Raw genomic sequence first — 22694 nt, 5'->3', positions numbered from 1 at the left:
CTTATGCACTGGCATATAGAAGCTAAAGAATTATTTGTTAGAAAACTTACATGGTCACTAATTTCTAAAATTACAGGAATTTATATTTTAATGTCTTGTTACGGACAATGTGGTCAGACAACCAGCACTACGTGACTCCAAAATAAATACAAAGCATAAAGGGATAACACTCAGCCACTTATTACCTTATTTGCCAGCTATTTTTGAGCTTTTATGTCTGAATGTTTGGCATTGCCTAACTCCTAAGATTTTCCTACTAGGATATCTTGCATGAGCAGGAAACTACAAGACAGCCTTTTAACGTATCTCAACTCTAAACTTTATGAGGTCAGGTAGCATTACATGTTTCTTTTGGCATTGCCAGGTACCTATCCCAGGGTTTTGCTGATAACTTGTGGTTAATCAGATTTATCTTTGGCTTAGTGAATAAGTCAATAATAGTGTTTTTTTCCCCCAAATCAAGTGTGGAACGGTATATATGAATATTGTGAAAGAATAGAGCCTCTGAGCTTAATGTGTAGTCTCTAGAGCAGGATTTCTCAACAGTGGCCCTATTGACATTTGGGCCAGAAAAATCTTTGATGTGGGGCTCTCCTGTGCATTGTAAGGTGTTAAGTAACATCTCTGGCTTCTACCCACTAGATGACAGTAGAACCACTCCTTGCCCCTAGTTGTGACACCTGGAAATATCTCAAACAATACCAGTTGTCTCTTTGGTGGGGAGGGGGGCAAAATTCTCTGCTCTAGATCAAGATCCCAAAGGGTAGGAGTAAGTTTAGAACCAAAGGTCCAGGAGCTTCCATAAAAAAGAACTGGGCAAGGAAGAGGGAAGGGTCACCTTTGGATAAGAGAAAGAGTTAAAGAAAGAGACACTCTTATTGGTGATGGTTCTAGGAAGACAGAAGAAAGGGGGGACCCTAGAGGAATGATCAGTTTTTAACTAAGATAAGAAGTTTGCTACAAACCCAGGAACTCAAGACCTTTCAGGACACGTGTCACCATTAGATCAACTGAAAGCATTGGAGAGAATTTAGGAATGTGCTGGGTGCCTCTGTGGGATGGAAGCTGAGACAAAGGATTGATTCTGAGGAAGAACTAAGTGATATCATTGTTTAAGAACTTCCAAGTGGACAGGAAACTGTATATAGAAATCAAGAAGCATGAAGATTGAAGAAAACAAGAAATTTATATAATTTGTTATTTTCCCTCACATCTTTAATTCCCAACATGACTGTTAAACTCTTAGATGTAAAAATTGTTGGGAGTTAGATTGTCTTTTAAATCACACTGTTATAATATTGTCACCTAGGAAGATACTACATATCTGGGAAGTAATGCTATTCAATAAAAACTAGGCTTAAAGAGGACACTTGATAGTGTCCCCTGAAAAGGCTATTCCTTCATACTCACCTGAGGGCCTTGACTGACTCCTGGGGTCAGAGGATTTCCAAGAACATACTTTTTAGCTCGCTCAACACTCCTTCGAACAAACTCATCATAAATTGATTCTTCCACAAAAAGCCGGGAGGCAGCTATACAACATTGGCCCTGGTGGTAGAATAACCCATGGTGTGCAAATTCAATGGCATTGTCCACTGCAAAGAAGACACTCATGTTAAAAAAGAGATCTTTTCTGAAGATGATATATTTTTATACACATTTCTCAAAGGCAATATGGTGTTATAGAAAAATCATGAGTCATGTAGTCAGACATTGATTCAATATATTCCACCTCTTATCAGCCAGGTGACAAATTAACCTTTCTAATCCTTTCTGCTTCTGAAATGACGGCAACAAATAGTAGAATCTGAATAAATGTGGTTGTTGGCCTTAGTCCAATAAGTCTGAGGGTATCTCACTCTTCTTAATGTGATGTTAATATTTAAAGGTACGGAATTTAAAAAATATGTTGTGGCTCCTAAGTGTAAAACCATTAGTTCGTCCAGAGTTCAGCTGGGAGAATAGTAATCTATTCCAAACCAGAAAGAAAGAGTGTCTCTGTTAGACTTACCTAGAGTTATCACGTTAGGACAAGTTAAGAGATTTCTCAAGAGTAACTCTGGACTCTGATTAAGGCCTTACACTTTGACGTTAGAAGCAAACCCCTTTGTAAACTTCGAGTTCACTGGATGACATAACCAGACACCAGGAAGGATGAAGAGGGAAAAGTTAACAAGTGGCTTCTACTCACAGTCTGCGTCAGCAAACACAATGCAAGGGCTCTTTCCGCCGAGCTCCAGGGTCACCCTCTTCAGATTGCTTTTCCCTGCAGCTTCTTTGATCATTTTGCCAACCTGAAATGGAGCGTTACAAAAGAGGAGGCTTACCCTGCTCTCGTGAAGGCAGGCTTATTTAGCATTTTACTTTAATATGGTTTGGGCCCTTGTTCATTAACCTTCTAGAAGGCCCACCTGGAGCCAGAGAGGCAGAAAAGTTAGGCTGGGCCAGCAACAACATCCAGGGAAGCTGAGCTGCTGGCCTTTCAGAATGTTCATAGAAGAGAGAGCCCCAAATAAGGAGCTAAGGGTGAGGCTCTGCTGTTTAGGTTTTATAATCTACAGGGTAAAATTACATATATTCATACAAATCATTGTAGCCTAATTTATATTTTCTATCATAAACTGGACCTAACCAAACGCCAAGGTCTAACCACTGGTCATATTTCTCATCAGGGAAAGGAATGAGCACACTGAAAGCAGCTCACTCCAGTCCTTCTCAGTTGGTAATAGGTATTTCGTTTCATCTCAACCACATCTGCTTATGTTCTATAAACATGCTTGAAGGTTAGAATAAGGAACAAATCATTAAAAAGGAACTTTTGTTTTAAGGAAATGTCGGCTTAAAAACAGTTACATAGAACACACTTCTGACAGCTGGAGATGCAGACCTTCTTAACGACTGGCCTAAGGAAATGATGTTACCTCCGTAGATCCAGTGAAGGCCACTTTGTCTACGTCCATGTGAGAAGAAATGGCAGCCCCTGCAGTCGGCCCATAACCAGGGACAATATTCACAACTCCAGGAGGAAAGCCTGCCTAAAAGATGCAAAGTAAAACAGTTATGACAGAAATGAGAAGAACATGGGATCGAAGCTGCCACTCTGTGTTAACTTTATGAGCTTCCATATCAAACAAGATTCACTTAAGTGGTTTCACTATTATCATCACTATTATTATTTCATTTGTTAGCCACTAAAGTAACCTCAAGGGCTGGTTGCATTGTTGAGGGAACATTTCTTCTCAGGGTAAGTCCATGTTTGACTTTTATAGATCATTGCTCCAGTGATGGCTGTCTCAAATTGCATAATAGCAATACAAAAGGATAATCTATATAGAAGTGTCTGGTAAATTACTCACATAGAAGGAAAGCAAAAATAAGCAGCTAAAGGGATCCCACATTTTAGTTTCTACTTGTTGATTGTTCGGGGCATAACAACTGGGTTACAAATTCCCATTGGCATTATGTGATCAGTACAATGTTAGATAAGAACTATCATCCATTCATGATTAAGGTTCACAGATAGATTTTATTCCTAGTTAAATAATTACCAGGTAGAAAACAGTGTTGCAACCGACATGGGCACATTAAAATTTCATGTTATTTATATCACAATGCCTTGTTTTCTTTAAATTTTATTTTTCAATTACAGTTTACATTCAATATTACTTTTGATTAGTTTCAAGTGTACAGCATAATGGTTAGGTAATCATATACATTACAAAGTGATTCCCCCGCCCCATATTTCAAGTACCCACAGCACCGTACTGTTATTGCAATAGTATTGACTATATTCCCTATGCTGTGCTGTACATCCCTAAGACTGTTTTTTTCAATTACTGATCTGTATTTCTTAATCCCTTCACCTTTTTTTTCACCCATTTCCTCAACCCTCCATCTGCTTTCTCTTTTCACTTTTTAAAATTTGAAGTGAAGAGTCTTTTTAAAATATGGGTTCAGTATTCCTAAATTTATGTTTCTAGTGACCAAGAAGGTACATTTAGAGAAGCCACAATAGAAAAGAGAATGTCAACAGATCCCCTTGTGAGTAGATGTGTTTAAAAATAATGTGGCTCAACATGACAAGCAAGCGTTTTGGCACAGAGGCCTCCAACCTTCGGATGAACTATTCAGACAATTTGCAGAAACTCCAGACCATTAATGGCAGTTATAAACCAACATACATTTCAACATTTTAATGAAAATTGTACCAATTTTAATATGAATTTTTCATTCATGAGAGTTGGGATAAGAAACAAAAGAGTGATCATGAGGCGACTGTTTGACATGAAGCCTCTGAGTCTGGCTCCCTGTCTCCCTTTGGGCAGAGGTTCATTTTGGTTGACTGCCGGCGGAGCGCCCAGCCGGCGGCCATGCTAAATGTGTCTGCACTGGACAGGAGCCATTGGCAAGCAATGCAGTTTACAGTAGCAGCAAATGAGGTCTTCCTATTGCAAGGCAGGGCTCCTGAGTCTTGTGCATATTTTGCTTTAGGAAACTTACCTCTTTTATTAAAGACGCCACGTGAAGAGCAGTGAGAGGAGTTTGCTCTGCCGGTTTGACAACCACTGTGTTTCCGCAGCTGAGGGCAGGCCCTATTTTCCAAATGAGCATAACCAACGGGAAATTCCACTAGAAGGCAAGAGGAAACAATAGAGTCTTTGAATTGCCGAAAGTCACAGTCACTAACCCGACTTCTACATTATACACTTCCTGTGGATGTTAAATAATAATTGTAGTAGGTTTGTTTAATCAGGAGTATTCTAACTAAATTTTTTGCTAAAAGCAACTCATAAATGCTAAGAAGGTTGGGAAGAAACTGGACACAGAAGAGGAGCAAGAGGGGGCCACAACATATCAAGTGCTGTTATCCTGAGCTTTTTCTACCAGGAAAGAAACAAAAACCACTGCATGGTTTGGAAATCAAGCATTACTATTAAACATACTGTAAGTTATATGTAAGTGTTTCAAAATGTGATTATTCCTCTCTCTGTATGCAGATCGTCTATTATAACTATTTACCCAATAACATTAATTAGTAGCATTTATTTCTAAGACAAATATCTTGTTCAAGGCAAAGAAGTCTCGGGTCTGAAGGCTGAGAGCTTGGTTCACATCTTGGCTCAACCACCAATCGGCCATGTGAATTCAGACGAGTTGCATGCTCTCTCAGCATGAGTTCATCACCTGTACATGTTGGTGCAAGTCTTCTCTATCTCAGAAAGCTGTCCTGGAGACTCATGGAGAAAGTGGGCCAAGTACTTAACACACTTGGTTCATCACAGGCGGGCAGTAAATATTAGCTATTATTTGTATTTGAGATAGTGTTGTGTTATGGATTTTATTGGAATTTTTGAACTAAGAAGAAATTTCATTCAAAATATTGATACGTATACATTTCAATCTCATTGAAGCAGAAGATAAGTCATTGCTACTTCCTCCTCTAGGAACTTTGGGACACTTTACCATCGTTTTATTTGGCCTTTTTAAAATATGACAGTTAAAATGCAATCTAATTAGATAGTTTCCTATTTGTGGGGCTGAAAAAAAAATCTTCATAATTCTGCTTTAAAATACTACCTTCTCTATCAGGAATTTGAAGTATCAAAGCTTCTTATGTAAAGTGAGGCTATATTCCATACAGTGCTCCAACAGTTTCTTCAATTTTAACTTAAAAAATTCACTCAGGATTTGAAAAGAGTATATAATGCTGCTTTTTAAAAACGAAGTCTCAAAAAGAGTATATAATACAGCATTTTAAAGACAAACCATTGAGTAAAAGGTCAAGATTTGTTGATGCTGTAATATTGCAACACTCTCAAGAGATATGCAGGATATAGATAGATTTCTGGATTATGTAATTCATTTCTAAGGAATTCAGTCACAGGGAGACACAAGTTCAACAGTTACTACATTTGTCACACATTTGGCAAACATCTAAGCATCCATTTATCCTGGAGAAAGCTTCATTACCAAATGAAATACAATTAGAACTCATTTTCTTTTTAAGATTGAAAATTAAATAGGAGACCAACTTACAGGAATGATTTGGCCACACACACCAATAGGCTCATGTCTTGTATAAGTAAAAAAGTCTCCATCTAGAAAATAAAACACATTATCATTTATATATAATGTGACTGACATCCATGAAATGGTAATTTGGGGCTGATGTGGGAGGAAGGTACAAACAGCAATAATAAAACAAGATATCTCCAACTATTTGCAAAATAAAAATTTGAGCTTTCAAATAGCAATTTTTAAAATTAAATCTTTATTACTGAAAGCATTACATATGTCTCCCTCCCCGGCCCCATTGACCCCTTCTAGCCCCCCCCCCCCCCCCCCCCCGCACTGTCTGCCCCAGGCCTTCACCCTCGTTATCTGTGTCCATGGGTTATGCATACATGCATACAAGTTCTTTGATCTCTTCCCACCCCTGCCTTCACTGAGGTTCCATAGTCTGTTCTATGCTTCGATGTCTCTGGATCTATTTTTCCAGCAGTTTATTTTGTACATTAGATTCCACATTTGAGTCTTACATAGCAATTTGAGATGAGAGAAACCATAAAACTGAACTAGGCCAAAGCCAAAATGCAAACTTGGAAAAGATCTGAAAGATATTTCATTCTCTCTCTCACCATACAGGAGGGCTGTTTTCTAAAGCATCCTTATTCTCCAAGTTTCCTTTCTTTTATGATAAAGGAAGTAAAAGGCGTGTGACTAAGAAAAGAACTATTAAAGTTCTGTTTCTGGAAGCTCTAAGTTCTACCAGTAATGATGGAAAAAATTTTAAATGATTTAAACAATAGTAAAATTGAAAAGTAGCAGAATTTAAAAAAAATCTTAAGAGCAATAAATCTTTCATACTGGCATGTTCTAAAATGTTTTGTTTTGTTTTTGCCTACCAAACAATAAAAGCAAACTCTCTTAATCCATGAAAAAAAAAATGTCTAAAGTACATTTCTCTTCAATCCGGACTTGACTTCTTCATATGCCTCAGAGTTTGATGTGGTTGTCCTGAGGTTACATTGTGCTGTGTGTTCTCTGGCCTAGTTCCCACAAAAACTCCCTGGCTCTCATAGCAAGAAGGCTCCTTATCAAAATCTATTGGTAACTTTAACTGACTCCTCCCATTTTGTCAAAGGGTTAAGTAAGAGTTTCTAAAATAACCACATTTCTTGGTATCACCAGGCTCTCGCTCTCCCCTTTTAACTTCCTGGCTCTCACTTCTAACCTGCTGGATGCTCTAATTACATTGGAAATGCCCATCAGGGCCAGTCCTGGAGGGCGCTGTATTTCTATAGTCAGTAAGTTTATATGAATCAAATTCTACCCATAATGTCTTCCAAAATGATGCTTTTTAAATATTCCTATCCCATCATGTGCATACTAAAATACTAACACACAAAATATTCACTCATACAAATTCTTAAGTCAGGCTATAAAAACAGTCCCATGTGTGAACTGGTTTAAGTAATCTGATGTAGCTAAACTAAGCGAGACCAGGCACAGACGATCATAAAGTGACTCACACATGATATGCAAAGTGGCTTAAATAATTACAATTTAGAAAGGGTATAAGTGCCTCTAGGAATAAAACCTGCATAAATAATTACAGTGGCCCTCTTTGAAAAGTTTGGGCCCTTAGAAAGAAAATTGCCTTAAGTCAGTAATTCAAGCATAATAATGTTCTCACTTTAATATTTTCTAAAACATCTGTAGTGTTATCTTCTGCATGGATTATGCTGAAACAATTTTAAAAGCCAAATGATGAATTGTAGCCGAACTTCCAGGTTCAGAACTGCATTGTCTCAAAGTCGGGAAGACAATAAATTTGCCTTATTTGGTTGACATCTTTAAAGGGGGTGTTTGGAATTATTCAGCTCTACAGGAATCTCCTCAGAGCTACTTACCAATAGGTATTGTGCGGCCCTGGATCTTGTCAGCCCACCCTGCACAGTAGCGTAATGTCTTTATGCAGCCTCCTAAATCCATCAGATATGCATTGGAAAATAGTTTTCCACCATTCATTGCCTCCATTGTCTGGAAAAAATAAAAAAGATCAAACCTCAAATCTAGACTTCCGTAAATTTTTAGATTAAAAATAATATAGTTAATATTTTGAATAATGATGCGCTAGTAAATTCTGGAAATAGCAGTCATCTTGTTTAACCTCCTTAAAAAGGAGACTGAAATGGAGTTAAGATGACTTGCTTTGATTTGCTTAAGGCCACATAGCAAGATCTATCAGGGGTCCTCAAACTTTTTAAACAGGGGGCCGGTTCACTGTCCCTCAGACCGTTGGAGGGCCGGACTATAATTTAAAAAAAATCTATGAACAAATTCCTACGCATACTGAACATATCTTATTTGGAAGTAAAAAAATAAAATGGGAACAAATACAATATTTGTATTTGCATGTGACCCGCGGGCCGTAGTTTGAGGACCCCTGATGTAGATAGAAAGGTTAATAAGATTCTGGTTTTTAACTCTAGTGCTCCTTCTGTCCCATTCCGAATGTCCTCCAACTCATCAACTTGCTAGGAAGTGGTCACAATTTGATACACGCACAACCAGTCTCCTTAGACAGTTCAGGGTTCCAACAAGATTTCACTTGTATAATACAAATGGGGCTGGCAATTTTGTGTCAGTGGCTATTAATAATGCTGCAATAATTATTTTTAATTTTTGAATTCCATCTGGATAGAAGCAATCAATTCACACAAAGTTAACAGGCCCCTGGATCTTTCACCTATGAGTTTCTCCAGCAGAATTTTTAATTGTGAAACTCCCAGTTTTGCCACTATTATCATAATTATTGTGTGGGTTTTTTTAAAATGTTTTTGTTGATTTTCAGAGAGAGAAAGGGAGAGGGAAAGAAAGGTTTCTTCAATGATGAGAGAGAATCATCGATCGACTGCCTCCTGCATGCCCCACATTGGGGATCGAGCTCACAACCCGGGCATGTGCCCTGACTAAGAATTGAACCATGACCTCCTGGTTCATGGGTCAACGTTCAACCACTGAACCACACTGGCTGGGCTCATAATTATTGTTTTAATGGTCAGACTGCAAAGTTCAACATTTTCTAGTCTAGTGTCCTAGCATTATCAGATGACCTCTCTCCTCTTTTCCTCCCTTCCTTTGGAATGTAATGTTCTCTGGGGGCAGGAAAGTACATGTGATAAGCTATTAAAACTTTTCTTCATATATAATCTGTCTCTGCCTTATATTGCACACCATCTCAAAATTTAATTACACATGACTTTTGTATGCCTATTCTATTTTTCCCCTGAGGATCTTATGATGAGGAAAACAGTCAACTCTCTATAATCCACATATCAGATAAATAAGAGAAGCCAATTTTGGCAAATTCTTTCCTCTTACAGGACATTTTGATTAATGTAGTTTTATTCTATATAACTTCTAATTGCATAATTATATATATTTTGAATCTTTGAGTAATAAATGGTGTTTTGAGGCACTATAATTGCTAATGTTGACTTTTTAAACAAATGTAGGCCTCTTTGTTACTGTCAGTTAATAGTCTAAAAGTAATAAATATTTACTCTGGAACCTAATCTTATATTGGTTTGCATTAAATTGGCTTCATTGTAACACCCAATTGAGAAGAAAATAAGGAAGTAATCTCCCCCATCCATTTTATGTGCTTACTCATCTAACTGTTAAAATGTTTTTTAAAAGATAGTATACAAAATTTTTATAAACACATGTATAATTGGATTTTTTCTTTATTCCTCACCTTTTCACCTGTATAAAGCACATAATTTAATCAATACCATTGTAAGCACATTCATTTCAGGAAGGGAAAAAGGAGTCATTTATTAAGTGTCTTGGAGGGCTAGATTAAGGAAAAATAAGATTTAGAAATATTTTAGGCACCTTTAAAAAACTCTATAAGATTTTCTACTCAAAGAGGACAGTGGTCAAACAAGTTAGAGAAATCCAGTATATTTATCCAGGATATCCACACTACATGGTACCTTGTTAATCACTCAGAAATTCCAGAGTGAAGGAAAGAAATTTATTTAATTTGGTTTAACTTGGGGTTTGCCAAAGTTTAGACTGTAGAATCTACTCTTGGAGTAGAAGTTAACATCATCCAGAACCGGAGTACAGATTTCAATCTAAAAACAAACTCAATGGTAATGTTCCTATATGAGAGCTGGTAGATAAAGTCTCTTTGATTTCTTTGTAGAGAGCATGTAGTGATCACCAAAATCAAAACAACTTGCAACCCAAACAATGAATGCTTTCTAGAGGTCTCACTAGCTGCCTGGTTTGGTGAGTACTCACAGCCAGCAGCAGACGATCTCTTTCAATTAAATCCGCCAATTTGTACAGTAGCCGTCCTCTTTCCGAAGCATCCATAGTACGCCAGGGAGAGCCAATCTGAAAAGCCTGTCGTGCAGCCTTCACTGCTTTGTTAACATCCTCCTGCAAGTCAAAGGCAATTCAATTCAATAGGTTAAACATATTAGCAAATCTGGTGGCAATCCTATCTAATAAAAGAGAAACATGCAAATTGACCATACCCCGAAAGTTTCCCATTGGCTAATCAGCAGGATATGCAAATTAACTGCCAACCAAGATGGCGGCGGGCAGCCAGGCAGCTGAAGTGAACAGGAGGTTTGCTTGCTCCAGTGACGGAGGAAGCCAAGGTTCCCCGCCTGCAGCTGCTGGGCTCTGAGCTTGCACTCTAAGCAACTATGTTGCAAGTATAGAAGCTGAACAAGCTCCAGATAGCTGCTTTCAGCCAGCAGAGGGCTCAGAGCTTAGAGTGGCAGTGATGGCAACAGACTTTCAATTATAGAAGCTAAACAAAGCCCAGATATCTGCTTTCAGCAGCCGAGGCCTCAAGCTGGAGCCGGCCTCAGAGCTAAAGGCAGCTCTCAGCTTCAGTGACAGCCATAGAAAGTAAATAAATCCCAGAATAAAAAAAGAAAAGAAAAAAAGGAGAGGCTGGGAGCTTCAGTCACCCGCCAGCCTGAAAATGGCCCTCAGCCCCTCATCCAGACTGGCCAGGTACCCCAGTGGGGACCCCCACCCTAAAGGGGGTGCAGGCAGCCTAAAAAAAGCCATCAGCCCATCATTCAGGCTGGCCAGGCACCCAAGCGGGACCCCCACCCTGATCTGGGACACCCTTCAGGGCAAACCAGCCAGCTCCCACCCGTGCACCAGGCCTCTATCCTATACTACAGGCAGGGTGGGACAGTGCGAGCTGCCATCCGGGCCTCATGTGCAGCCCTGGGTAGCGGGGCATAAGCCCCGCCCCCAGCCGGGACCCCTATGTGCCACCTGAGCCCCCAGCCGGGACCCCCGTGCCGCCTAAGCCCCGCACTGCTAAGCCCTGCCCCCAGCCGGGACCCTATGACTATTGGAGAGCAGGAAAGTGCTGCTGGGCCCTGGGTTGCTGTGGTGATCCAGCCATCGGTAAGTAGAAAAGTGTGGCCTGAAGGCAGCCCCCAGCTGCGCCTGATCCGGGAGCAGGAAAGCAAGTTCAGCCTGAGGGCAGCCCCCAGCTGGGCCTGATCCAGGAGCAGGAAAGCCTGGCCTGAGGGCAGCCCCAAGCTGGGCCTGATCCAGGAGCAGGAAAGCCCGGCCTGAGGGCAGCCTCAAGCTGGGCCTGCTCCCCCGTCGCCATGGCGATCCTGGAGCAGGAAAGCCCGGCTTGCAAGCAGCACCCCCATTCTGGCCATAGCTCAAGGGAGAGTACAACATGCAGTGGAGGCCAGGAGCCTGAGAGATCAACACAGAGGGCCTCCTGCTCCAAGCCTCCATGGTGTGGCTGGGGGCAAGCCCCCAGCAGACACACACACACACACACACACACACACACACACACAGTGCCTGCTCTGAGCCTCCAATGTCGCTGGGGGCAGACCCCCAGTGGACACACACACACACACACACAGGACGCCTGCTCTGAGCTTCTGCTGCCAGACTGTGGCCATCAGTAGGACATCCACTGAGGGCTCCCGAACTGTGAGAGGGGCAGGCTGGGCTGAGGGAACCCCCCCACCAGTGCACAAATTTCGTGCACTGAGCCTCTAGGCTACACTAATAAAAGATAAACATGCAAATTGACTGTACCTTTGCTATGCCTTAAGCCATGCACCAGCCAATCAGAGCAACTATATGCAAATTAACCCAACCAAGATGGCAGCCAGCAGCCACAGAGCTGGAGCGAGCAAGAGGCTTGGGTTGCCCCTGGCGATGGAGGAAGCCAAGCTTCCCTCCCGCCCACGCTGGCCGGCTCTGAGCTCCTCTCAAGGCTATAAAGTTTCAATTACAGAAGGTAAATAAATCCCAGAATAAAAAAAAAAGAAAAAAAGGAGAGGCTGGGAGCTTCCATCGCTGGCGGGCTTGGCCAGCCTGAAAACAGCCCTCAGTCCCTCACCCAGACTGGCCAGGCACCCCAGTGGGGACCCCCCACCCTAAAGGGGGTGTGGCCAGCCTTAAAACAGCCATCAGCCCCTCACCCAGGCTGGCCAAACCTCCATGGGGTGAGGGTCCCCACTGGGGGGGGGGAGGGCTTGACCAGCCTGCAAACAGCCATCAGCCCCTCACCCAAGCTGGCCAGGCAACCCAGCGGGACCCCCACCCTGATCCGGGACACCCTTCAGGGCAAACCAGCCGGCCCCCACCCATGCACCAGGCCTCTATCCTATATAATAAAAGGGTAATATGCAAACTGACCCTAACAGCAGAACGACTGGGAATGACTGGTCACTATGACACATACTGACCACCAGGGGGAAGACGCTCAATGCAGGAGCTGCCCCCTGGTGGTCAGTGTGCTCCCACAGGGGGAGCTCTGCTCAGCCACAAGCCAGGCTGATGGCTGCCAGTACAGTGGTGGTGGTGGGAGCCTCTCCTGCCTCCTCAGCAGCACTAAGGATGTCCGACTGAAGCTTAGGCCTGCTCCCTGCTGGCAAGTAGACATCCCCCAAGGGCTCCCGGGCTGCCAGAGGGATGTCTGATTGCCAGCTTAGGCCCAATCCCCCGGGGAGCGGACCTAAACCACCAAGTGGTCATCCCCCGAGGGGTCCCAGACTGCGAGAGGGCACAGGCTGAGCCGAGTGCACAAATTTTTGTGCACCGGGCCTCTAGTCTACATATATAAATGCCTAAGCAACTGTTCGACTGTTCGACTGTTAGCTATGATGCTTCCACCAGGGGGAAGACGCTCAACGCACAGGCATGGAAACATGGAACAGACTGATGAATCTCAGAAGGAAGTGGGGAGGAGGGAGGGTGGGAAGAGATTAACCAAAGATCTTATATGCATACTAGAAGCTCAGTGCACAGATCCATGCACTAGTGTGGCCCCTTGGCCTGGCCTGCTGGGATCAGGCTGAAACCGGCAGTCCGACATCCCCTGAGGGGTCCCGAACTGCAAGAAGGTGCCAGGCCGAGGACCCCATTGATGCACGAATCCATGCACTGGGCCTCTAGTAACCCTATAAAACAGACTAAGGTGCCTCACAAGCAGCCCCAGAGTGTCTTCATCAGCTCAAAGTCTATCACATTGTATCAACTTCTGTACATTAGAATTATACCTGCTGCCTGATCTTTAGAATGATGAGTTCCCCACATATAGTTCACGCTTGATTTTGTAGGGCATAAATATTATAATATTTTAAGAGTTGCTATCATTTGAGTACTTGCCCTATGTCAAGGAAAGTTCTAATTACCTCACACATATTAACTCATTTCATTCTCAATAATTTTATGAAACAAATATGTTCCCCATTTTACAGATGAAGAAACTGAAGCAAAGAGAGAGAGTTGCCCAAGGTAAATAGCTAAAAGTGGCCAAACTGAGTTTTACATGGAGACTGTCTGACTGTAGAGCCTTTGCTCTTCACAAGGTCTTACAGTGCTTTGGTGACTTGGTTACCCAGAGCTCCAGGAAAAGTTCAAGATCTAAAATGGTGATTATCCTCTTTAATCTCTGGGACTATACAGTCTGTGCGTTCTCTCATGAAGAACCTATTAAACCAGGGGTGGGGAACCTTTTTTCTGCCAAGGGCCATTTGCATATTTATAACATCATTTGCAGGCCATACAAAATTATCAACTTAAAAATTATCCTCTTATATTTGGTCCAACATTTAATTAACTTACCCCTAATGCCTTGGCAGGGCCAGACCAAATGATTTTGAGGGCCTTATAAGCCCCGGGCCAGACATTCCCCAACTCTGTATGGAAGGGTGAATAAGAACTTTATTTTGCAGTTGAAGAGGAAACTTTATAAACATATTGCTCATTCCTTTTGTGCAGCAGAGAAAAGGCATACAGGCATACAGGTAGTGAAGATGGCATAGAGAGGGTCGCATGTGACAATTGCTCATTTCCCACTCTCATTTCCCAACTGGGTACAAAAAGATCCTTTTGAATCCCTAAGTATGTAAATAGTTAATTTCTTTCCTTGCTTTCTCTTTCTCTTCCTCTCTCTCCACCCCCCCCCTTCCTTCCTTCCTTTCTTTTTGAAAACAAAACAATTGCATTACTTCAAGCAAATAAGTAGTGCCACATCCAATCTAGCCTCCTTGCCTTCACTCTCATTCTTTTTTTCTGACCTGGGTTTAATATTCCTGTTCCTTCCTAGTCCACCTCGTTACACACTTTTCCACGGCCACTCCATTCCCTACAGTTTCCAGTTCATACCTCTTCTGAGCTTCTACCAGAATATACAAACTACAAAAGTCTCCACCTCTGCCATTACCACTTCATGTGTTTTTTTTTTTCTTTTCTCCATCAAACCAGTTGTAAACACCTTAAAAACATAGATTGTTTTTTCTCTTTTTTTTTTTATATATAGGGCTGGCCACTACATGGAGCTACATAAGCTCCACAATCATGCCTATGTTTCCGGCCCACAGGTTGCATCTTTCTGCAAGAGACATACTTTTTTGAGAATCTGAGGGGAAAAATTATTCTACATTAAAAATTATTTATTAATTTTAGAGAGAGAGAAATAATCGATTTGTTGTTTCACTTATTTATGCATTCATTGGTTGATTGTTGTATGTGTGCTGACTGGGAATCGAACCCACAACCTTCGTGTATAGGGATGACGCTCTAACCAACTGAGAAACCTGGCCAGGGCCCTATTTCCACATTTTTTAAAGTTTCCCACAATTAAATTAAACCTCATTCAAAGATGACATTACCCCCTTGAGAGGCATGGACTTCAAATTAATATCTCCTGCCTTAGGCTATATTCAATTAAGAAGCCTAAACTTATAAGCCTGCAAATTAAAATAAAAACAAACGATTTCTGCAGTATTTATCACAACACTAAGATGATCTGGGGTAAGAGGGAAATTTTAGAAGTGTAATCTGGTCTGGTTAAGATGATATTTACAGAGTACAAGCAAACATTCTTTCACTATACTACATCATACAGTTGCATATCTCAGGGTCTAACCTGAGAGAATGATGAGTATATATAATAAAATATATGCATTACTACTTTCCCTTCCTGAGAAACATATACACCGTCCTATTTTAGGTATTCAGTTCATCACGATGATTGCTTATATCTGGACATTGTTTTATGCCATAGACTCTAACCTTTTCCAAGTTATATTTGGAGGGCACTGTTGAAAAAATGAAAAAGGAAACCACAAGAACCTGAAATTGCCAGCATGATATGTGGATACCACAGCTTATAAAATATATGCTGTGATATGTTTAAACAGGTCTCTGTGACACAGCTTTCATTTAGACCCCTCTGCTCAGTGTTCTGCCATCAGCCTTAGCCAAATATGGTTTATTGTAGACATTCTGGCCTCTCAGAGGGTTATGGAAAAATCTTGCTTTAAGACAAGTAACTCTGCCATAAGGAAAATACATCCCTGGAAAATGCTGCTATAAATAAGGATGTTCTTTTGGTCGTGTCCTTTGAATCATGCTCTACTTTTCTCACATCTTATATGTTATCTTGTAGGAACATAAATAAAGTAATGGTAGTTAACATATAGCTTTGAAACAAAATAACCCATACGTGTGAATACTGGTTCCTCACATATTAGCTATGTAAGCTTTGAGTCATCCATCCATCATCCATCCATCCCTCCATCCATCCAACCATATAAAGATCTGCTAAATTCTCTATTCTGTAGCATTCTTATCATCAGGCTGCTAATGATAAAATACTGATGTAAAGAGATTGCTGTTCTGAAAATTCCAACAGTCTGGGAGAAATGTACAACAAAATATACAACAAAACAAGCACTGCAATATATTGCAAAATGTAAAAAATATGCTGAAGTGAAATGTATTGCGATGTGACTTTGCTAAGCTTTAGTTTTCTTATCTTTGAAATGGGGATGTTACCTCACAGAGTTGTTTTGAAGATTAAATACGGTAACACTTGAATCACATTTTCTATGTCACACACGTTATGTTAACAGTTCATTAAATGGTAGCAATTGCTATTGTAGTTGCAGCAGTCAAAACAACCTTAAAAGAACTCTCAGCAGTTGTAATATATTATAATCCTTCCTTTCAGTTTTCACCGCTCTATATTATTTTAGGCCATCATTATCTCATATTGTTGCTAGCCTTCACAAATCCATTCATTCTCTTCTTTTCCCATACAGCCTGGCCTGTTTCTACCAGGCTAATCTGCAAATATTTTTGTCTTATCACCTTCCTTTTCATACATTTGCAACAGCCCTTCTTTTGCCTATAATCCTAAGGCCAAACTCTTCTTTCTGATATTCAAGGCCCAATATTTTGGGCCCCACCTCACCTACTCAAACCTCCGTTTACATTTTTTTCTACTCTATCTGGCCCAACTCTTCACCTTTGCTTTTGCAATTCTTGCCTAGAACATTCTACCAGCATACCCCTTTTACCTTCAAAGTCCCATATATTCTTTAAGTCCCGGCTGAAATATCACAACCTACCTAAACCCTGGCCAGACTAATCCCGCTTGATAGTTAACCCGTTGTACGCCATAAGTGTCTACAGAGGCAAGTGGGCCTTCCCCACACACCACGCGAGTCTATAGCCGCAAACCCCACTATCAACTCTGGTTGCCCAATTTTTAAAATCAGACTTGTTAGTGACATCTCTGGGTTTGTAAAGAAAATTATGGTAACTAAATTCATACATATCCCAGCGCATATGGGAGAAATGGGGATGGTTTCCGTTTGGGACACGTGGCAGTTAACTGGTTAAGAGTCTACTGAGCTCTAGGCACTAAAGCTAATACTGCTATAGTTAAGCATCATAGACCCTGTTTTACAAGACAGGAAACACAGCATGAAATCCATTCTACAAAATGTGATCCTATCTCTGACTCCTAAATCCAGTTTTATAGCTGTGCAAGACTATGCTGATAATGATCTCTTTTTGCAGTGAATATATATATTTCTGTCTCTAGTATAAGCTATAACGCATTCCTTACTGTTCCATGCCTAAAATCAGCAGTTAATAAATATTTAATAATTTGTTATTTATTTTATAAACTTACTGTGTTACACTGATTTTTATAAAGATGCTCCTTATATAAATAATTAGCTTATATTGACATGTAAATAATAAATCATATTTTAATTGATTTAATTATATAACAAAACTTTTACATTAAATGAAACTATTAGATATAAAAGTATTCATTTTTTAAATGCCAGGACTAGCATTTCTTGGATTTTTATTCTCGGACTAACATTTTTCAAGGTCATAATTTTTTAATTAAGCAGAACACAATTTGGTACATGAAAGTCAAATTTGCTACCATTTTTACTGCACAGGGTTTAAAAATGTTCCTTTTTAGAGGTAAGGGGCCAAAGCTCAATGTGTGAACATAATGCAAATGATGATGAAATAGCAAATGCCTTGTAAACATAGTCACAGAAGGATGAAACTCGAAGGCTGTGCATTTCTATACTGAATTCATTCAGATTTGGAGAAAATAGCTACCCAATCAGTTTCACTTTTACACCTGTATCGCACTTACTTTAATGGACATTTACTTTCATCCCCAGCAATTATTTGTCATGTCACGCTTTAGTATTAAAAGCGGTTTTCAGTATTAGTCAGTGTAGCCTAAAAGAGCCACTGAAGGGAAAAGAAAACAGTTCCCACCCACATCTGTGCTTTGCTTTGTAACCTTCATTTGTTCTTGCCCCTCCTCCTTTCTTTATAATGCTATTGAAAGGCAGTATATAGCCCATTGTTAATTCCATTCTACTCATCAATTAAATCCTTAAACCCTCTTGGCTCATTATCTGAAGAGTCAGTTCCAGTCTGTTAGGTTTACTCTGACTACGTAATTTAGCAGATTTCTACCTTTGGCTAAGCAGTGTTAGGAGTTACTATACATTTTTTTTATCACCCAAATTGTGAAAACAGGAATAATTACTTAAAAAGACATGTTAGTAGCTCATTCTAAAAGAGAATGCGATGACAAGCGTGCTGGATGTTAAGCGAACAGTGCCCAACCATGAGCATTTTATATCGTAAACAATTTAACTTGTGTGTCAAGTATCCAGCCAACATGATCAGCACCATGGCCTGATGTGAAGCTTTGCTGGAGGCGAATGAGTGCCCTTGATCTACACTTGCACAGATTTTCTGCTCTCCTATGAGTAGGAGTAGTTGTCAATAAATGCGAAGCAAATAAATGACAAATATTTCTGAAGCTTCAGGTCTGATCATCAGCTCACCCTCACTGCACTTGAGGAAGAAAGTAAATTCCACCAATGCCAAGAAGACCTCAGATCGCCTGATGAGATTTCTACTGGCACTCCAGGCTCAGGTTTGTTTTACTGGTGAAACTAAACCTGAAAGCCAGTAAGTAGCAAAGCAAAATGTCTGGGCCCTAGAGCTAAAGCATCAAGATTTTTTTTCTTTTGTTACTTGCAACCTGCAAACAGCTCTGCCGTGTCCTCCTGAGTGGCATTTGTACCTCTAGAGCAGTGGTTCTCAACCTTCTGGCCCTTTAAATACAGTTTCTCATGTTGTGACCCAACCATAACATTATTTTTGTTGCTACTTCATAACTGTAATATTGCTACTGTTATGAATCGTAATGTAAATATCTGATATGCAGGATGGTCTTAGGCGACCCCTGTGAAAGGGTGGTTCGACCGCCAAAGGGGTCGCGACCCACAGGTTGAGAACCGCTGCTCTAGAGAGAAAGAGTAGGCAGCTGTCAAGGGCTCCACTGTGCCCTCACCTAGACCTTTCTTACTTTTATCACCTCCCAAGTGTTGACAGAGCCGCTCAAGCCACGAGGCAGGCATTTGAGGTAATGGAGTTCTGTGCACATCTCTGGAAGTCTCTGATAGAAACTATGCTTCTTTGTTGAATGTGAAGAATAATTTTTTTTCCCCTGATTTCTGGGAATGGCTCACAGGACACAGACTTATGGGTCTACTAGAATATGTCACCAGGCGTCATCAGAATGTCTATGCCTGAGTTTGGTTTTGTAACATTTCTTAGAGGGGCAAAGTGATTATCACAGCAGTTTCCAATCATCAATTTTCTTACCAGTCAATGTCCAGGCACCTTACTAAATGTGAACACTTGAGAGGAGATACAAGGTGTTGTTTAATACCTTAGATCAGGTTCTTAAAGTGTATCCCCCCACCCTGACCCCAACCAGCAACATCGGCATCACCTGAGAAATGGTCAGAAATAGCAATTCTCAGGACAGCAATCTCCCCATTTTACCCAAAAAGGAACAGAAGTTCAAACAAGGTAAATGTAAAAGTGGAACTTCTTACTACAGAAGATGATTTAAACTAGGTCCCGAGGACTGCACTGCGCTGTGGCACAGAGGCAGCGAACAGCATGTAATGTTCGGGGGATGGTACTGAACATGATGAAGTTGAAACTCTTAGGTTAAGGGCGGTGCGGTACGGGGGCTGGGATGGAGGCCAGAAACAAGCGTTTGTTTTCCCTCCCCACCCTCCAGAGGCAGGGAAAAGCCCTTGAAGAATTTATGCATGGATAACTCCAGCAAATAGAGAAAGTGAACTCTGAAAGCAGTTGACATGTGTCTCCATTCTATTCTGCTTCTATTCCTTAAGCTGTTGACCCCTCTGACTAAACTCTGCACTCTTGGCCCGAAAGGCATGGGTCTTAACTTGTACTGCTAATACTGCAACCTGAATCCAGGGCCCTCCTTAAACCCAGAGGAGCCCCTCAGGTCTATCGCTATCTAGGAATAGGCCTGCAAGATGGAATACCATGAAATTAGTGATCTCATTGATTGGGAAGAAGGAAATGACAGAATGAAGACTCCACAGGAACATGTGACGGCTACAGTGATTGAACGGAACATGTCATGAATGCTATTATCCTGGGGTTTTGCTGACTACATCTCCCAGTGGTCTTTTCATGCAGCAACAAAACATTTTTACCGTTTTATAGCTCACATGACAGAGATTTAAATCTTGACCACATCTGGACAATGCAAAACCAGAAACTCATTTCTTTCTTTTTTCTTCTTCTTCTTTATTTTATTTTTTACAATATACAAAACAAATCTCAGAAAATCATTTCAAATTAGATTGTGAACACATACACTTTTTAAGGTACGTGTTCAGCTAAAAAAAAAAAATCTGAAGGCTTTTACTCTCTGCACTCCCCAGGCTATTTAATTTACCCTGTGTAATTATTTGTAATAATTACAAGGTAAGGCAGTAGCCTTGCCAGTCACAAGTTCTGGGATCAAAGGACAGCATATGAATGCTGATTTCATCATTTATGAACAATGTCCCCTTGAGTAATTTATTCAACCTTTATATTCTGCTATTACATCATCATTTGTAAACGTGACTAAAAAGAGTACCTTCCCAGAGACGGCCCCAGAAACCATATTTTCATGACATGTCTACTTGAACTTGAAATGGTGCTTGTGGCTCATGAAAACATGCAAAAAATTTGGCATAAAATGAAACTAGTTTTAGGAAACTCACCCGATCTCCTTCTTCCACCTCGCAGAGTTTCTCCTCCGTTGCAGGATTAAAGACAGGAAATTTCTTGCCACTGACTGAATTATGCCACTCATTGTTTATGAAGATCTGTAGAGAGGAAGAGAAAATAGACAAACAGGCATTTAAATATGCAACTAATTTGATTTTTTAAAATTAAATATATTTTTTATTGATTTCAGAGAAGGGAGAGGGAGAGAGAGAAATATCAATGATGACAGAGAATCACTAATCAGCTGCCTCCTGTATGGGTCCCCCTGAGAGGATCGAGCCCACAACCAGGCATGGGCCCTGACCAGAATCCAACCATGACCTCCTGGTCCATAGGTCGATGTTCAACCACTGAGCCACACCAGCTGGGCTTAACCTCCGTATTCTTGAATAAATAATTTAAAACTGAATTAAAGAACCTACAAGCGAATAACTACACATTACTGAGACCTATAATATTCTGTACATGGGTGCACTATGATATTTGTGCACCCATGTAAAATAAACAAACAAGGGGAAGGAGAAGCCTTATTTGCTTGTTGACATCAATATAATTATTCATATGACAAGACAGCACAAAAAGAATTGTAGTGCTAGCCCTGGAGTTGACAAGAAAATGATGTAAGCACGAATACATAAAGGGGATGGGGATGAAAAGCAGTTCAGATGAACAGACTAGATGTGCAAAGACACCTATCTGGAGGTACAGGAAAGATAAATGTATCGAGAAAATTCTTGTTTCTCTGGTAGGGATATGGAATACAGATGAGGACCATGAAATTCCTATTGTCCTTCACGAAGAATAAAGGACACTGGCATCTTATTTCAACTTGAAGCAAAATAAATTGAGATTAAAATACTGACTTGCCCAATGTCTTTTAGAATGAATCAGCATTCTAGCTATCAGACACATATTTTATAGAATCCTGTAATTACTCTTAAAGAGTATTTTCTTTTATGCATCTCTAGCCCTTACCTTTGTATTTTTTTCCCAAGGGATGGCTGGGAAAGACCTTAATCAAAGTGTCCCAAATTCAGCTCACAGTCATCTCTATCTTTATGCTGCTCTTAACTCAAATTTAAGCTCTAAAATGTGCTCAAGTACTTTCATATTCTCTCCCCCACCTCTCAATTTCTTTCTCTCTCTCTCTCTCTCTCATACTTTCCCTCTCCTGTGAATGAGAAACACAATTCGTAATCATCCTTTTGGATGAATTTGTTCTATACTATCATAAAGATACTTACTTACCTTGTTCTCCCTACCCGCCCCCACTCCTGCCTAACTGAAATTTAATTTTCACCCAGTTATCATAATCTTCTGAAATCAGCCTAGTTCAGATTTTATCCCCTCCTCAGAACATTTAGGTGGTTCTTGTTCACAAATTCCTTAGCATGATAATAAGGTGGCTTATGACCTCACTTTTCCAACCCTTTGTCCTATTATTTCCTCAGTTTACCTTTGTTTCAGCCTCATTTTGCTGTCTCAAGTACCATGCCCTTAGGCTCCACACACCCTTTATGCATGCTGTTTCTCAGGTGGAGTTTTACTCTTCTCTTGTACTCATACCTCAACTTGTCCTTAAAACGTCATCAACTCATGAAGATTTTACTAGTTCCACTTGGATTTAACCTCCTTTTCCCCTCTAACATAGTGTTTTAGTATCCTATTAAATTACTTATTATGTTCTGCTTTGTGTTAAAGTTAGAATCTACATATCAGCT

At 40.6% G+C, this 22694-nt stretch overlaps 1 protein-coding gene across 1 annotated transcript in view; it reads right to left on the bottom strand.

Annotated features, from left to right (window-relative positions):
• The window catches only part of ALDH1A1 (aldehyde dehydrogenase 1 family member A1), a 48116-nt gene that overhangs the window by 13712 nt on the left and 11710 nt on the right, over positions 1 to 22694 (bottom strand). The window contains exons 2-9 of the mRNA XM_070431494.1: positions 20967 to 21071; positions 10318 to 10458; positions 7914 to 8043; positions 6037 to 6098; positions 4501 to 4629; positions 2922 to 3035; positions 2192 to 2294; positions 1411 to 1595 (exon numbers count right to left, since the gene is read on the bottom strand). Coding sequence (XP_070287595.1) covers positions 1411 to 1595; positions 2192 to 2294; positions 2922 to 3035; positions 4501 to 4629; positions 6037 to 6098; positions 7914 to 8043; positions 10318 to 10458; positions 20967 to 21071 — 969 coding nt within the window. The remainder of the gene's footprint in view (positions 1 to 1410; positions 1596 to 2191; positions 2295 to 2921; positions 3036 to 4500; positions 4630 to 6036; positions 6099 to 7913; positions 8044 to 10317; positions 10459 to 20966; positions 21072 to 22694) is intronic.

This window comes from Myotis yumanensis, unplaced genomic scaffold, assembly GCF_028538775.1.
Source record: "Myotis yumanensis isolate MYYU_CA2020_CCGP unplaced genomic scaffold, mMyoYum1.0.hap1 SCAF_12, whole genome shotgun sequence".
Classification (NCBI taxonomy): Eukaryota; Metazoa; Chordata; class Mammalia; order Chiroptera; family Vespertilionidae; genus Myotis; species Myotis yumanensis.
Note: the sequence above shows the minus strand (reverse complement) of the source record. Positions and strands in the feature narration are given on the sequence as shown.